The following is a 17789-nucleotide window of genomic DNA, read 5'->3' as shown; positions in this document are numbered from 1 at the left end:
CAGATAATTGTGGATGTTCTTTTTTTGGTAGTACCCCCAAAATTGAACGGCTGGTAACTAATTCTTACAGATAGCTATAATGTAGAGTCTGAAATCATATCAATGAACTTTTTGTGCCCTGTTGTATTAAAATCCATTGGCCAGACATCGTGGCCTGCAGTCCCAGCAACTTTGGAAGGCCAAGGTGGGCAGGATGGCTTGAGCCTGGGAGTTTGAGACCAGCCTGGGTAACATGGTGAACCCCTGTTTCTACAAAAAATACAAAAATTAACCAGGTGTGGTGGCATGATCCTGTAGTCCCAGCTACTCAGGAGGCTGAGGTAGGAGGATCACTTGAGCCCAGGAGGTTGAGGCTGCAGTAAGCCATGATTGTGCCACTGCACTTCAGCCTGGGCAACAAAGTAAGACCCTGTCTCAAAAAATCCTTTGTGCTGTCTTGCACTTTGATTGGGTCTTTTTATCCATACATGAACTTGTGACATGATTTGTTAACATCGTGTTGGTCATTTGGAAGATCAGAATAACTCAGTAAAATCATGTTTCTGCAATGTTGAAGCATATCCCTTTACAATGTTTTTAAAAATCACATTTGTTAATAACCACCAGTCTGATTAGACTATATTTTAAGTATTGAGAAGCTGTCAAACTAACGGTGGTGAATACAGGTTTTCCAGAATTCTAATTTTTGTTTGAAAGCTCAAAGTTGGTCATCAACAACAAATACTGTGTTGTCCCTGAAAGGATGGGCTCACTTCATATTTGAGTAAATGTCGGCCACATACCCCAAACTGAATCACCATAGTTTGTCAGTTATTTTTACAAGTAAATTGACATTCCCTGAAAAAATGGCTAGTTGAGCTCACAATTCAAACAATTTCACAGGTGCTTTTCCTTGAGACAACCGTGCTACTTGGGCAGGTAGCAGAAGTACTTTATGTGAGCTTCCCGTTTTGTCACGCTGAAAATGAAAAAGGTGTACTAAATGAGAAAGCTTTAATAAAATCAACATTTTTTCTTGCTTATCTAAGGGCCCTCTTAAGTGAAGCTGGCCTTTTCCCCCTCCTGAGTGCACGGAGTGACAAATACAATAAATAGGTGTCTTCTTTAGTTGCAGCAGTTTTATACAGTATTTCTTTGGCATTATAAGTGTCAGTGTCAACAGATTGAAAACAACTAATGTCCTAATATTTTTGTGAAAAGAGTTTTACCTTCACAGATGCCTGAGAGGGTTTCAGGGACCCCTAGTGGTGTATGGGCTATACTTTGAGAATCAGTTTGCAACACTGCCTAACAGAGTAGATCTGATGACCAGTGTTGAATCCGCACAGTGCTTCTTCCTCTTGCTTTTCATGATTTTTCATCAACTTCAGCTCCCAACATATGTCTGTAGGACCTCTCTCTAAAGGAGGCTGGCAAAGGGAATTAACTGTTTTTTCCTTTCTGTTGTGCAACTTTGGGCCACTTGGCTTGATCTTAGAAATTGAAAGCCAGGAACATCTCTTAAGACCTATATGAGGAGAAATAAGGTTCTAAGATTTGGGGAGACAGAACAAAGATTTGATACCAAGCTGTGACCAGCCTACAATAAAACAGTGACTGTTGGCATTGGCACTTACATCTCTTCCTTGCACCCAGTTTCTTCCAGAGCTATTTGTCATTGTCCCTGTCTTTTCCAGCTCCTAAGCATCTGATTTAGAATTTGCCTAAATTCAGATTTACAGCATATGGTAATTACATTGAATCCATGAGGCACTCAGGAAGTTATGCGTTCTGTCAGAGTCAGAAATAATTCAACTTGCCAAAACCTATAATCACCCAATTTGAAACTGTTTGCCTATTGGCAACATATTAAAAAGTGTGTGTAGCATGCACAGAGGTGAAATGGAAATAATTTGCTATAGGAACCCTGAATATATGATACAGTCCTTGCATGATCATTTACATAAATCTGCAAAATGAGGCATCCATATTCTTTGAATGCCTTTAGATTCCAGATACTGCTTTGAAAGTTGCCCGTTTTTATCTTTACCTGTTTTCTTTCCTTACTCCTTCATTTCTGTAGAAGTTCACTTTCAACTCCAATTGAAAGTGGCCAATTCTCTCTAATACAGAAAGTTCCAAGTCAAGAAGGGGTAGGGACTGAGATAATAGTTAGAAAAATGGGGGCTCTTTTTTCTTATCATCCCTACCCTTATTGCTGAAATGACTTTGCTAAGGTAACCTGATACCATTTGATGAAGTGGGGAAGGTAGCCAGTTCCGAAAGACTGATCTCATTCTTTCCTAAAGCAGCCAGGGGTGTCAGGACTAGATCAAATCCCAGGGAGGATCTTGTAGCTTTGAAAAAGATGTTAACTGCATGACATTAAATCAGGGGTAGAACATGTCACACTTTAGCTGACCTTTTAGGAGGTAGGCAGCAGGCTGTTACCTTTTACTCAGAAAATTGTCTTCGAGGCCCTTTCACTCAAAGTCAGGAAGTGGCGATGGGGGCATGGATAAGGACACTGAAGTGAAGTAAGAGAAGCCAATGAGTATTCTTTATCCCTGCATTAAAACATATGCATATTAGCATGTTCAGTGAATTGTAGCTCTGGCTGTACTTGGCTATTTCCTACCTTAAAAAAATTTAATTTTTCATCTATAGGTCACTTGCCCCTTGTCCAATTGGTGGCTGAACTTTCCAAGTGAGATGGAGGTGCCTGCCAGTAGTTGACACAAGGGCAGGCACTGAGTGCATTCTGGATGGTCTGCACTCTACAGAGGCTGCGTCTGGAAAATCAACTAGAAGAAACGACAATGGCTGTTTCTCTTAGCTCCTAAATTAGTGTGTTCTTATGAGCCACTGAGAATATGTAAAACTGAGACTGCCCTGAAAAATCTGCCCCCCCTCCCCCCGCCGTGATTATTTTTCATATTAAAAAGACACCTACCGCCAAGGGCCGGTTTAAATTGTACAATCAGAGCCCCTAGGCCAGACCAATGGAAAAGCCTAAGCAAGGCTAAGGGGCTTGAATTTAAAGATTTTCTAATCATCAGATTTTAATATTGAGTTCCAGACTTTAAGTCTCCAGCCAGTTACAAAAAAGAAAAAATTCTTTTTACTATTTCTAAGCTTCTAATTACTAATATTTAAACATGATAAATGTCTCCTGAGACCTAGCACCACAGAAAGTAATTAAAATAAATAAAAAATAAGTATCTAGTAGATGCTGTGAGATTGTGTATGTGGCTGTTTTGAAATGAAACTTCAGCCTCCGCCAGTAGCCAGCCCTGTTAGTTTTGTCTAGGTCTCATAACAAAGGCACTTTGTGAGGCCTACCAGGTGGTATTTTCTTTGCCACTGTTGCCACTCCAGGTCTCTCTTAAATTAAATGTTATATGTTTACAGGCAGCTATGCCAAGTGCATAGGTTTTGCAGCTGCCTCTCTGAGGCACTTGGGGGGAAAAAACAAGGCAATCTTTCTACTTTCCCACTTTGCTGCCTTCTGGAACTACCTGCAAACCTGGGCTGGGTTTGCATCATGGAGATGACAGGACTAGAAGAAAGAATGAGCTTGAGGATGAAACAAAGAACCCCTTCCCCCTGCCAAAAATTAAAACAAACAAACAAACAAACAAAAAACCAAATATCCTGATTCCATGGGATTGTTTTCTGCCTTTTAAGACAGAGACCTCAAGGGGTTGCTCATGCTTAAGGGATACTTGGTAGAATTGTCCTACTGTTATTTTAATAACTAACAAAACTGGCTTCCATAGTCGCTGCCATGTGCATAGCTGGTCAGCCTTTTTAGCTTGGTGTTTCTGGAGGAAAGCAACCATTGCGGAATGCAGGTGGCAGATGTACCCAAGTGGCATTTCAGCGATAGTAGTAGATCTTTTAATTTATTATTTGTTGGAGTTTGAAACTTCGTGAAGGTTTAATCAGGTACCATATGTTGTTTGAAGATGAATGCACTGGAGGAAATCTGTAAAAGGGGGTGGCGACATTTTACATCCACTTCCCTAAAGATTCTGTTTGACCCCCCTATCAGGATTATTATGAAGAACAAATAAGAATGTATAAGCATTCTCCATGAACTATGGAGCACCATTCAAATGCAAGGTGGTATTATTTAAAAATGAATTTTTTAAAAAACCTGGTATTTGTCATCTGCCGGCCTTGATGATAGTATGCGGTGCCTGCGGCTTTTTAAAAGGTTTTAACATTCATGGAAAAAGTTAAGCAAATCATTATCCCTATTGAATTTCTAGAAGCCCATAAACACTGGTCTCTCATTGGCTGGTTTAGTGGTTTCTGTAGCTTAGTGTGCCAAGGAGTTGAACTTGGATTTGGAATCCCGCCTGGATTTTTGTGGTTGTGTTGTCATGTCCCCCGTCTGCCTCATTGTCCATAGTCTTGCTTCCTTCCACAAGCAGGCTGTAGATCAATTGTGGTGGAAAAAGTACATTAAGCAAGTGCCTTCTTTAAAGAAAGTTTCTTACAGATTATCTTAAATCCTCTAAGCAGTAAAATGCAAAGATGGCCCACGTGTACTTTTTGGCCTTTATTTTTGCACATTAAAAAGTTGTGGTTTTCTTAGTTACCGTATCTGAAAAGCTCCTGCCTCATGTGAAGTAGTCTAGGCCTTCCTCCCTATGTCCTTTCAGGCAATGAAAGTTTCTGGTGGAAAAAACAAAACTTTACATTGTGTCCTTTCCATGGCAGGTCATGTGATCAATTTCTCCAATGATTTTTTTTTTTTTCCCGCAACAGATGGGTCAGAGAATTTCTGAATGAAGAAAACAAAGGTCTTGATGTTCTAGTGGAATATCTCTCATTTGCACAGTACGCAGTAACGTAAGTAAAACTTGGCTTGCTTGCATTTGAATTTTATGTGGTCACAGCAGATGCTACTCAGTGGTAAAATTATACACCACTCAGAGGGCAGAAACTCAGAAGCAGATGTGCTAGGGCTTAGGGAGGTTTGTTTCTGTTTGGGTAACTAAAAACAAATCACATAATTGGTATTAGAAATGCCTTTAAGGCAGAAGTAAAACAGGTGAATAAAAATCACCCTTAAAGGAGCCCTTATTTTCAAAAGTAATGCTTTCTTTAGGGCTTAAGTTACATATATGGAAGAATAGTCTAGCAGTTAGTGAAAGAAGTATGTGATAAATCACTAGGAGATGCAAAAGAGTGACTCCCTTTTTATTTTAAAAATGATGTCTGCATGTATATTTGTATATGCTAGTAAGTGCATAGAAAATGATTGCAGAAACAGATAGCAAACGTAGTGGCACTGGAGGGAGAGGTAACAAGAGGCTGTTCCTTTTTCCTTGGTATATATTTGTATTGTTTTGATTTTCTGCCCATAAGCTGAAGGGGAGTAAAAACTGGGGTCAGAGCAGGAAAGAAAAATAAACCTATTTAACCTTGTTTTTGTTATTTCATAAAATTCTCCTGTTTTCTTGGCTTCCGGAATGATTTAAAAGACTCAAAAGTGTACATCTGAATGAGACACTGTCTTTTCCACATTTTCTCCTTTAATCAAAAAGCATCTTAGTATCCACAGACACACTCATACACACAGATTGAAGCAATAATATTCGTTCGTTAATTTGACCGAAAGACATTTCAGCCTTGGTGGTTTTTCTTTTCCATTCTTGTTTTAAAAGCAGTAACTTGTTTTTTTAATTGCTTCACTCCAAAAGAGTCCTAAGACTTAACTAGATGTTATCTTAAATCCCCATCATTTCCCTGAGAATTTGTGAAGAGAAAGCTATAATTATTCCTACCTTATAGATGCAGAAACGAAACTATTGACTGAAACTGTCTTGATACATTTCAGTTCTGATACCTCTCATGTATTAGATGTAATGGACTAAGAAAAACCAACAGACAAGTTCTTACCTTCCTGAGAAATGCTCTCAAAGGTTGTTTCCTATCTCCATTTCATCAAACACTGCGAGTCTCCCTTATGCTTTCTATAATATAACAAGAGAAAATACTATTACCTACCCTGTTGGGTGTTTTAAAATCTGGAGTAATATTTTTGCAATTCAGAGAAGACTAAGAAATGTCAGGAAGAATGGGTAAGAACAGCATGCTATATTTTCAGTTGGCTATAATGAATCCTTTACCTACATGACAATAGAGCTTGCAGCCAGCTTTCCCAAATGTACCTTCACATAAGACCAAGCAGGAAAGGAGGTGCTCCTGTGAGGGAGTTTCTGTAGTCTATAGCATAAGACAACAGTGCATAAAAGATTAGAATTCAGAGCTTTTGTTTCTCAATCTTGTACCTTTGTGGGTTTTGTTTTGTTTTGTTTTGTTTTTTAAGCAATTGCTTTACACTGCTTATTGGTTTTGGTTGGCTTTCATTAGATAACGAATTTTATATGGATACAGTTTGTCATCTTTCTTGAAACTAATGGGCTGAAAAAATTTCTTACTCTTCCTTGGCATGTGACAATTTCCTAGCCCATGGAATATGAGACAACAGGCTCATAGTGCATCCCTAAAGTAGAAGCACTCATTTCTTTTCTTTCTTTTTTTTTCTGGTGAGACAGAGTCTCACTCTGTCACCCAGGCTGGAGTGCAGTGGCATGATCTCGGCTCACTGCAACCTCTGATCAAGTGATTCTCCTGCCTCAGCCTCCTGAGAAGCTGGGATTACAGGCAGCCACCACCATGCCTGGCTAATTTTTGTATTTTTAGTAGAGATGGGGTTTCACCATGTTGGGCAAGCTGCTCTCGAACTCCTGACCTCAGATGATCCACCTGCCTTGGCCTCCCTAAAGTGTTGGGATTTCAGGTGTGAGCCACTGTGCCCAGCCTAGAAGCACTCATTTCTGTGTGTGTTTCCTTTTTCTGCTGTGTGAGAGTGAGGATGAGCTGAGAGGAACACACGCCGAATGGCGTGGGAGCTGCAGAGTAGCCTAGCGAGGGCGTCAATGCCACGAGTGATTTCAGGATGCCCTCCTCGTCTTACCTTCTCTCATCTCAGTGATTGCTTTCTCTTTTTAGCAGTTAAAATTTTATTAGATTACCCCATTCTAACTCTTTTATGTTCAGCATTACCTCCTGCAGCCAAAGGCATGACAGAATTGTGACCAGATGCCTCCATGGACTTTGTGCATCAATCTCTGCTATCTGATTAGTCTTTTATAGGTGAAAGTCATCACCAATTTTCAGATGAAGATTCTAACCAGATATTTTATTTTGGCAGTTATACTTTTATAAAAAGTTATACTTTGATTTCCAGTATGTATTATTGTTTTTTCTTCTGCAGTATCCTCTAAGATTTTCCTGAGGATATGAAATGTAGCTACCTTCTGATTGTTCTACTGTCTGATCCGGTGTTGCTATGGATAGAAACAATTAATTAATACAATTTTTTTCTTCTTTTTTTTTTTTTTGAGAAAGCACAGTTACTGACTGTGAGGGGCGAAATGCATGGAGCACAAAAGCCTGTCTGTTTAAAAACTTTGTTCCTAAAACTATACAAGAATGAGCAACTTAACTTGTCATTTATTCTAACATGGTTAACATGAGTAATAACCTCAAAAAATGTCAGAGAAACAACAATCTTACTTTAAAGAGCACCACACTGGGAGGAGACTCCAAAATCAAAGCAAATCCATAACTTTGCTAGTAATGTATCACATATGCTTGGAAAAGTACACTTGCCAACACACTAGGAGAAAATGCTTAGTGAAAATTGATGGGTAGGAATAAATTAGTATAAGCCTAACATATTGACTTGTTAAAGCAAAATGAAGACAGCTGTAAGTTTGTTTTTTTTTTTTTTTTTTTTTTTTTTTTTGAGACAGTCTTGCTGTCACCCAGGCTGGAGTGCAGTGGCATGATCTTGGCTCACTGCAGGCTCTGCCCCCTGGGGTTCACGCCATTCTCCTGCCTCAGCCTCCCGCGTAGCTGGGACTACAGGCGCCCGCGACGTCACCCGGCTAATTTTTTGTATTTTTAGTAGAGATGGGGTTTCACTGTATTAGCCAGGATGGTTTCGATCTCCTGACCTCGTGATCCGCCCGCCTCGGCCTCCCAAAGTGCTGGGATTACAGGCGTGAGCCCCCGCACCCAGCCAATAGCTGTAAGATCTTTTCCCCCTTCCATCATACCAATGTTAGTGACTTATATGTTAGCAAGCCTTATAAAATAAAATACAAATAATACATCACTATTTAATTTTTGCTGCTCATTGTTCCATTATTCTTTTGCCAGACCCATTATTTGTCATTCTGTATTTTTAAAGCTAACACTGAGCCCATAGAAATTCCATTGTATTTCCTTTCCAGTTTTCTTTGTTTACAAAGACTTTCCATACTAAGGTGCAGATGTCTTGTAGGAACAGCAAGTTATACATGTTCATTTATACATGTGAATGTGAATTTTTCAGTCTTCAATGGCATTTCTCTTTTGTTTTAGTTTTGACTTTGAAAGTGTGGAGAGTACTGTGGAGAGCTCGGTGGACAAATCAAAGCCCTGGAGTAGGTCCATCGAGGACCTGCACAGAGGGAGCAACCTGCCCTCACCTGTGGGCAACAGTGTCTCCCGCTCTGGAAGACATTCTGCACTGCGGTGAGTTCGTTTAATCAGGAGGTAACTTTGGCAGGATGCACTGGGAAAGCAGGCTCCTACTTCTTTTGATGATTCTGGGCACTGTGTCTCATAAATTGCCACATAGCACTTTCATTTGCAATGACTCTAAATGAAAGTTTCTTTAGGAGTTCATGGGATCTTCCCTTGGGCAATGTTTGATAACTTTAAATAGCGTCTGGAAACACCATACTTTGATTCAGCATGGAAGGTGGGAAAATTCTGCTGCCAAGTGATAGAACAGGGTAGTCTCATAGGCAGATAAGGTTTTGAAACCAGGGGAATGTTGACATCCTGATGGAGGTACTGTTTCCAGGGTAGAGGCAGCACTTAGAGATCTGGGATCTCTGCCTCTTGTTACCTACCCTTTGTCCTTCCGCTGTCTTTCATTTCTCCAGTGGTAGCTCAGGTTGTGTGCTGTGGGGTGTTTTCTTAGCCATAGGTACAGAATGCTGAAGTGATAATTTTTATTAGTGAGATGCCATTAAGCAGTGTTCTTTTGATTAGATATGCTTCACTTGTCAACCTTTTTTTTTGTTTGTTTGAGATGGAATCTCGCTCTTGTTATCCAGGCTATAGTGCAGTGGCACAATCTTGGCTCACTGCAACCTCCACCTCCTGGGCTCAAGCGATTCTCCTGCCTCAGCCTCCCAACTAGCTGGGATTACAGGCACCTGCCACCATGCCCAGCTAATTTTTTTTTGTAGTTTTAGTAGAGACAGGGTTTCACCATGTTGGCCAGGCTGGTCTCGAACTCCTGACCTCAGGTGATCTGCTCACCTTGGCCTCCCAAAGTATTGGGATTACAAGCGTCAGCCATCACACCCAGCCAGTTGTCAACCTTATATTTCCTCCTAAGTATTCCCTTTCTCATCTCTCCTGGCTAAAATAGTACCACGCTAAGGGAGGATTGGTGCTGACCACCTGTACTAGTAATGGGTTTAATATTGCTGAGGTTGTTCATTCACTCATACCTACAATCATTCATTCACTGAAAAATATTTTTGTGCTTGTTATTTGTCAGGCATAACACTTAATACTAAATGTATGTTGGTGGATAAATCAAACTGCTGCCTGTGAGGACAGAGATACCATCTAGAACAAGTTTATAAAGGTTTCTGTGGTTCATGATTTTAACACAAAATTTTATTAATAAGACCCTCATTCCAAAATGTTGCTTATTCTTTCTTTTCTTTTTTTCTACCCTACCCCCTTACTTACTCTTTCTAGCTTAAAGTGTTTCTATCTTATTTCAGGCATGATCTGGCAAGAGGACATTATTTCTCTAAGTGTTTACGATCACTCCGGGTATTCAGTCACTGTAGTAGATCCATATGTCAGATTGCAGCCAGTGAATATGTGGCTTTCAGACCTTTGGATTTGGTTGTCTAATTACCTCTTGTCCCTTTGACTTGGTTTTTGGTCATGGAAAGTTAAACATTTCTCTGTAATGAAGTTAAGTTCTGCTGAAGGATTTGATATTTGAGTATGATACCTCCAATAAATCATTTAGATTTTCCTTGTTTAGAACTGGAAAAAAATGTTAATGGGTTTGGAATGAATTGATTCAATATTAAGAGCAGTGTTTCAATTCACCTCATTGTATTTGCAATAGGGCAAAGGTTGTGCAACCTGCTAATCTGCATCAGCTTCACATGTGGGCAGGAATATATGGGCTGATTTGGCAGATATATAAAGAAAGGCTAATTGTCTGAAGAATTTCCTGATCACCTTGGTACTGGAATGGAAATTCTCACCACTAGTTTAACTGTAATTATTTGTAAGGGATTTAATTTACGAAGTACATTTTAATTTGGCTTTCTATCATTGGACACTTAGAAAGTATCATATATTGCCAAGCTACCACCTTAATAAGGATTCGTTTTTCTGGTTAATAATTCAGTATGCTTACTTTTTAAAGTATTTTTTCCAGTAGAGCAGAAGAATCGGGAAAATCTGGGAAACTTCCCGGGTTCAAGGAGGGATGTAACCCTGGATGCTGGAGGTCGAGGGACATCCAAGGCCAGCCTGTTCTGCTTCACAGTTTTGCTTCAAAGTGGATCTTGCTAGAATTAATTTCAAATTGGAAAGTCAGACCAAAAGCATGCAGATAGGGAAATTGTATCTGGAAAAACACAGGAATTATATATATGATGCTTCTGGTTGGTAGGTGTGCTTGAAGATGACCCGCTAAGAAACCAGTACCACATTCTTCTGTTCTGTGTTTTAATATTTTCAAGCTCAAGAACAGAACATTTAAATTTCCTTTGATTCTGCTTTATGGTTTCTAGTAGCTCAAGAAAGCTGACAAGGCAGTAACTTTCATGCCACTTAAGGACCTGAAGCTTAGATTTTTGTTTTGTTTTTTAAACAATGTCTATCAATAGTTTTCCAGCTCTTGTGGTTCGTGGATTTATGTCTGGATTCTAATTCTGTATTTGGTCATTGGATGTAGCATCTGTGACATAAAAACAGCAATCAGAAGTACAGGCATATGTTACATGTTGCTTTTCATATACCCAAAGATTGTTTACATTTTTTTCTCTTCCTCCTTCTCTCCCCTTTCTTTCTCTTCTCCACACACTGCCTTCACTTTTGGCTTTCTTTTTACCATCCTCCCTTTTCTTTTCACCATCTCATTTCTGATTGTCTTCTCCTCTTCTACTTTGTCCTTTCTCATCCTGCTGTCTCCTTCTCTGGTTTTATTAATCTCTCATGCCACCACCAGATTGGTTTCTCTGCCTGAGTATTTTCAGTTCCATTGCCACTAGAGCTGCTTCTCCCCTCTTGCCTCTGGAGCAGCTTCAGTTTACACACTGATGATGAGGCTTCAAACCAGAAAATCTTGTTAAGTCACGGGTGAAAACGACATCCAAGCGAGCTCACAGTGCGTGCTGGCAGGGCATTCCGACTGTTCTCCATGTTATAATATGATAACCTTGTGGCTTTGTGCCAACATGCCATACTAGAATAAAGCCTGCTGCCTTTTAAACTTTGATACACTCTGTTATCATATTATGATTCCTCATTTTTAGAATTTGAACCTTTATAGTATCTTGCATTTTAATAGCACAGGTTGGTTTTTTTTTAAAAAAAAAAAATATAAATTCATGCTCTATGAAAATGATTTATTCTGGTAGCTTTGTTTAATGAGTATATGTCTTCTGTATCCAAATGCAGATTTTAGTTCCTTCTTTTTAATCTCCCGATAATAAGACAGACACAGTAATCTTATCTGATACCACTTGGCAAAAGGATTGGTTAATCTTGGAAGAAAAAAAAATGAGATTTCAGGAAATTTAAAACATGTTGTAAATGGGCATGATTAAAGAAAAAATGAAAAACACTGTGTTCAGCTGGACACAGTGGCTCATGCCTGTAATCCCAGCACTTTGGGAGGCCAAGGTGGGAGGATCACTTGAGGTCAGAAGTTCGAGACCAGCCTGGCCAACATAGTGAAACTCTGTCTCTACTAAAAATACAAACAACAACAACAACAACAAAAACTAGCTGGGTGTAGTTGTGCACACCTGTAATCCCAGCTACGTGAGAGGCTGAGTCATGAGAATTGCTTGAACCTGGGAGGCAGAAGTTGCAGTGAGCCGAGATCATGCCACTGCACTCCAGCCTGGGTGACAGAGCAAGACTCAATCTCAAGAAAAAAAAAAGACAAACACTGCGTTCTAAAATACAAGGTTGGGTTTTTTTTTTGTTTTTTGTTTTTTTTTTGTTTTTTTTACCAAATTCTAATGTTGACACACATTTTCCTCCTTGTAGTCATACTTTACTTTTTAATTATTCAAAATTGATTGTTAAACATTGTATGTCGTAACATTCCCCTTGAGTCATATCAGCTATGGGATTCTGTATTACCATGTATTTGTCAGCTTGGCTAGAGGGAAACCGTTGCTATTGATGCAGTAGAGACCTGGTTTGTATTGTCTCCTAAAATTAGAATGTGGTGTGCCTTCGGTTAAGATAGGTTTCTGTCAGTGTGGCTACAGAGCTAACTAAATTTAACAATGCCATATAGGCACATATGTGCACATCAGATCTATGAGGACAAAGGCTGTGTTATTTCAGATGCAAGAGAAAATACTGATTTTTAAGAAGGTCCAAGTTAATGCCACTAACTCGAGGAAGAAATGACATAGTAAGTAAATGAGTTTTTAAAGAAAGAGATGGAGTACTAACTTGGGGTTTGGAGGAAGGGACAAATTTAAACTGGACTTTAGGCAATGTCCAGAGTTGGTCCTCAGGGTAAGGAAAGGTTGCTTCAGGTGGAGGGGAAGTGAAAGAACATGAGTTGAGCACAGCCCTTTATAAAGATCAGCTGTGCTAGGGAAAGAGGGAAGAACCTGTCCTTTCAGGAACACGTGCTTTGTGATGGAGGTGGAGAGCTGTCCAGTGGAGACAGAGAGTCATAAGACAGAAACCAAGATTCACCCTTGCTATTGACCTTTGTAACCAAGGATGATCATTTCAAAGCAATTATGTAATCCTGCTCATTTTTTCCTTAAAGGTTTTTTGTCTTCTTTTACTTTCCTGAATATGCCCATAGTTTACATATTCCCATTGCAACGGTTTATTTTCAAATAATATCTTTTCTTTAAAAACAACACCAAGTCCACATTGCCTTTTATACATTAACTACCATTAATATTTCTTCTACACTCCTCCAGAGCAAGAGTTTGTTTTTCTTATGATGATGATGATGATGATGATTTTTTGAGACAGGATCTTGTTCTGTTGCCCAGGCTGGAGTACAGTGGCACGATCATAGCTCACTACAGCCTCAACCTCCTGGGCTCAAGAAATCTTCCCCCTTCAGCATCCCAAGTAGTTGGGCCTACAGGTGTGTGCCACCATGCCTGGCTAATTTTTAGTTTTTTTCTGTAGAGATACGGTCTCACTGTGTAGCCCAGGCTGCTCTTGAACTCCTGGGCTCAAACAGTCCTGCTCAGCTTCTCAAAGTGCTGGGATTACAAGCATGAGCCACCATGCCTAGTCAAGAAAATTAATGGAATGGCATTTCATGAATAGTCCTTATCTGAATATTTGCCACTTGTATACTTAGTGGATTTACGTGAAGAGATGAAGAATTCAAATGTAGGTCCTTGTTTATATATTTTTAACACTGCAGTCCCATTCCTGGTGATGGTTTTCATAGAAGTAATTATTAAAAGTATTTTTCAGTGGTACAAAGATATAGATAGCGTTGATGTAATTTTTATTGGTGAGAAAGGCTTTTCTTAAATGTCTGCTGTGTGGCAGCCACTGTACTAAGGGCCTCGGGGGATTTGCTGTTTACAGTTTACTGCCTCTGTGAGATTGCTACTGTTATACCACTGTGAGGAAACTGGGGCCTGAAGCAGTAGTGAAACCACTTGCCTTGGGTCGAACAGTAAGTGAAGGAGGCAGGATTTGAATTGAAGTGGCTTATCAAGGCTTGGAAAAAACACTGAGGAGGCCTCAGCAAATTCTTGTAGCTGTGGTCCGGTGCCTTCATGGGCTAGATTGATTATGGACTTAGTATGTAAAGGGTACCTTGCCAAGGGCTAAGGATACAGAAAGATGTATTAAATAATATATTTGTATATGATTTGTGGCTGACAAGGGACTTAAGTATACATATGTTTGTGTGCACACATGCTTGTGTACATGAGCATATATATGAAATGTCATGTGAGTGTAACGAACTCTAACAATACGGAAATGTAGAGGTGAGAGTAAAGAGCAGAACCTAGCGAGTGATTCACGAGACTTGGTGTGGATGTGAAACAGCAATGAGTAAGACCCGGAGGAGTGGCTGGGAAAAGGGAGAAGTCAGGAGAGTGGTCTGAGCGGAGGTTCGGTGGTAAGACCGCATGCGTCCTTTAGGGGACAGTGAAGAGATGAGCCTGGCTGCAAGTCGTTTAGAGCCAGTTTATGTACTATTCTGAAGGTTAGTCTGTGAAATTGTCACTGCAGCTCATTGGCAATGATTTTGTTGGTTTTTGAAAAGAGGGGATAATATGGGAAGAACATAGAAATATTTCCATTTAGAGGTCACAGGAGTGAGATGGTTTCCTTGGACACATTTTACGTGGGGCTATGTCCTGATTAATTAGCCCCGCCAATAGCAAATGCCTTTGACAAATGGAATATAATGAAAAATCAGGCTAATAGTGACTCTCCATTCACATGATGGGTCGCCAGCCTCCCCTTTCGTTTGCTCCATTCAAAAAGTATGCACTGAAACCTTTGATTAGAGGCTCTGATCTAGCTCTTATCTGGTCCTCTAATGGGACATATAGACAGCATCTCAATGCCTAATTTACAAGTTCATTAGGAATTTTGTTTACTTTTTTCTTTCTTTCCCTCTTTCTCTTCCTGATCCCTCTACCTCTCCTTTGAATTATCTGGATTCAACTATTTCAGCTCTATTTCTTTTGGCTGTAGAGACAGTCAGAAAAATGCCTGGCCCCTTTTTTTAGCATCATATATTTTATGAGTTTAATTGATAGAAAAAATATGACCAAGTGATGTCATGTCTGAAGGATAAGAAAGAGGAAACCTAAAACCACAAATCTTGGTTAAAGTTCTATTAGCCCAGACCTTGGAACCATAAAAGACTGGTACAATTCTGCCAAATTCTGTAACATACCTCGTTGGTGTTGCATTTCAGTGGGTTGAACCCTTACATCAGCTTCCGAGGGAGTTCTATACTATTCTTTATTTATAGGTAGATATTAGTTTGAGATCTGAATAATGTGACAGACTGCATTTTGCTTATAAAAATGCTTTTTGTCAGAGAGAAAATATAGCTTTTCTTTTACTTGTTCCCATTAGGGCTTAGATATTATGAATCTCAGAAATGTTGGCATGGAAGCTCCATAGAAGGCTTGTGGAAAACCTTTTTGCTAGACTCCAGGAAAGCCTGGTTAGTTCAATTCAGGAAACATTCTTTCAAGGTTCTGTGGTATTATGCAGTCTGGGTATTGAAGCTCAAGGAGAAAGATAGACATATACACAACTCACATACTAGAATAAGTCTGAATGTCTAGAAATATGTGTATATTGTTGAGACAATAGATGGGTGATCACAGTTACTTCAGGACATTACTGGGTGAACAACGGTTTCCATTTTGGTGGGTTTTTTTTTGGAGACGGAGTCTCACTGTGTTACCTAGGCTGGGATGTAGTGGCGTGATCTCGGCTCACTGCAACCTCCGCCTCCCGGGTTCAAGCAATTGTCTTGCCTCACCCTCCCAAGTAGCTAGAATTACAAGCACTCACCACCACACCCAGTTAATTTTTGTATTTTTAGTAGAGCAGGGTTTCACCATATTGGCCAGGTTGGTCTTGAACTCTTGGCCTCCCAAAGTGCTGGGATTACAGGTGTGAACCACCGCACCTGGCCCATTTTAGTGTTTTCTAAGTGCTTGGTACTTTACGTGTATTAGCCTGTTCTCATGCTGCTATAAGGACATACCCGAGACTGAGTAGTTAATAAAGGAAAGAGGTTTAATTGACTCACATCTCAGCATGGCTCTGGAGGCCTCAGGAAACTTACAGTCCTAGTGGAAGGGGAAACAGACATGTCCTTCATCACATGGTGACAATAAGAAGTGCTGAGCAAAGGGAGAAATGCCTCTTATGAAACCATCAGATCTCATGAGAACTCAGTATCATGAGAACAGCATGGAGGTAACCACCCCCGGATTCAATTACCTCCTACTGGGTCCCTCCCACGACACATGGGGATTATGGGAACTACAATGCAAAGTGTGATTTGGGTACAGACACAGCCAAACCGTATCATTACAGATACAAATCTCTGAGTAAATCCAGTGTTTAATCTCTTCTAGCTTTTTAGCTTATGAGTAGAGGCCTTTCTCCTCTACTCCAAGAATTGTCATAGATACACCACTTAGTACTTACATTTACCACCATTGTTATTATTTTTAAGAATGTACTACTTTGTATTTTTAAACATGAAGGACTAGCTCAAAATTTTATAGCTCCCCCCCACCACCCCCCCATCTTTTTTTTTTTTTTTTTTGACTCCTTTGTGATGGGTAGTGGTTTAAGGACAGCAAAACATGACTTTAACCAGAACACTAACTAGCTTTATATATAATTCAGCCTATGAATATGTATCTGGCAAGAGAAATTCCTGATCTATGGTTCGGTAGATCCGTGAGAGCTGCTTCTCCAGATTTTCTTTGCTGGCCTTGCTTGCTTTTTGCCCTCCTGTCAAAAACTCACGTTTCACTTGTTGGTTGGAGCTCACTAACAAAAATAGCTTCTTTCCCTATAGCGCCTGCTGCTGGTGCTGTGCAGGTTGAGGTGTTTGTGCTCCTTGATAGATTCATTGTTGAGCATTAAGTAGGTGGCTAGGTGCAGTTGTCACCATAGTACTAAATAGGAAATGTTCTGTGTCGGTTTCTTAAGAGATATTTGCTTTGCCAGGCGTGGTGGCGCCACCTGTGGTCTTAGCTCCTTGGGGAGCTGAGGCAGGAGGATCACTTGAACATGGGAGGTCAAGGCTGCAATGTGCCGAGATCATGCCCCACTGCACTTCAGCCTAGGTGACAAGTGAGACCCTGTCTCAAAAAAAAAAAAGGAAGTTAAAAAAAAAAGGATACTTATGGCTGGGTATGGTGGCTCACATCTGTAATACCAGCATTTCAGAGGCCAAGGCGGGCAGATCACTTGAGGCCAGGAGTTCGAGACCAGCCTGGCCAACATGGTGAAACCCCATCTCTACTAAAAATGCAAAAAAATTAGCTTGGCATGGTGGCACATGCTTGTAATCTCAGCTACTTGGGAGGCTGAGGCAGGAGAATTGCTTGAACCCAGGAGACAGAGGTTGCAGTGAGCCAAGATTGCATTATTGCACTCCAGCCTGGGCAACAGAGCGAGACTCTGTCTAAAAAAAAAGATATTTGCAAAAATTGCTTTTTTTTTTTTTTTTTTTTTTTTTGAGACAGAGTCTCGCTTTTTCACCCAGGACGGACTGCAGTGGCGCTATCTAGGCTCACTGCAAGCTCTGCCTCCCGGGTTCACGCCATTCTCCTGCCTCAGCCTCTCGAGTAGCTGAGACTACAGGCGCCCGCCACCGCGCCCAGCTGATTTTTTGTATTTTTAGTAGAGACGAAGTTTCACTGTGTTAGCCAGGATGGTCTCGATCTCCTGACCTCGTGATC

At 40.3% G+C, this 17789-nt stretch overlaps 1 protein-coding gene across 10 annotated transcripts in view; it reads left to right on the top strand.

The window, feature by feature from the left end:
• Nucleotides 1-17789, top strand: part of FMNL2 (formin like 2) — a 315819-nt gene that overhangs the window by 218089 nt on the left and 79941 nt on the right. For all 10 annotated transcript variants that reach the window (XR_004026384.1, XM_030796004.1, XM_030796008.1 and 7 more), the window contains exons 5-6: nucleotides 4756-4839; nucleotides 8428-8580. Coding sequence is in view for 9 of the 10 variants with exons in the window: in XM_030796004.1 (XP_030651864.1) it covers nucleotides 4756-4839; nucleotides 8428-8580 (237 nt within the window). In the remaining variant the exon portion in view is untranslated. The remainder of the gene's footprint in view (nucleotides 1-4755; nucleotides 4840-8427; nucleotides 8581-17789) is intronic.

Source organism: Nomascus leucogenys, chromosome 17, assembly GCF_006542625.1.
Source record: "Nomascus leucogenys isolate Asia chromosome 17, Asia_NLE_v1, whole genome shotgun sequence".
Taxonomy (NCBI): Eukaryota; Metazoa; Chordata; class Mammalia; order Primates; family Hylobatidae; genus Nomascus; species Nomascus leucogenys.
The sequence above is the reverse complement of the archived record's forward strand: the minus strand, read 5'-3'. Positions and strand labels throughout refer to the sequence as shown.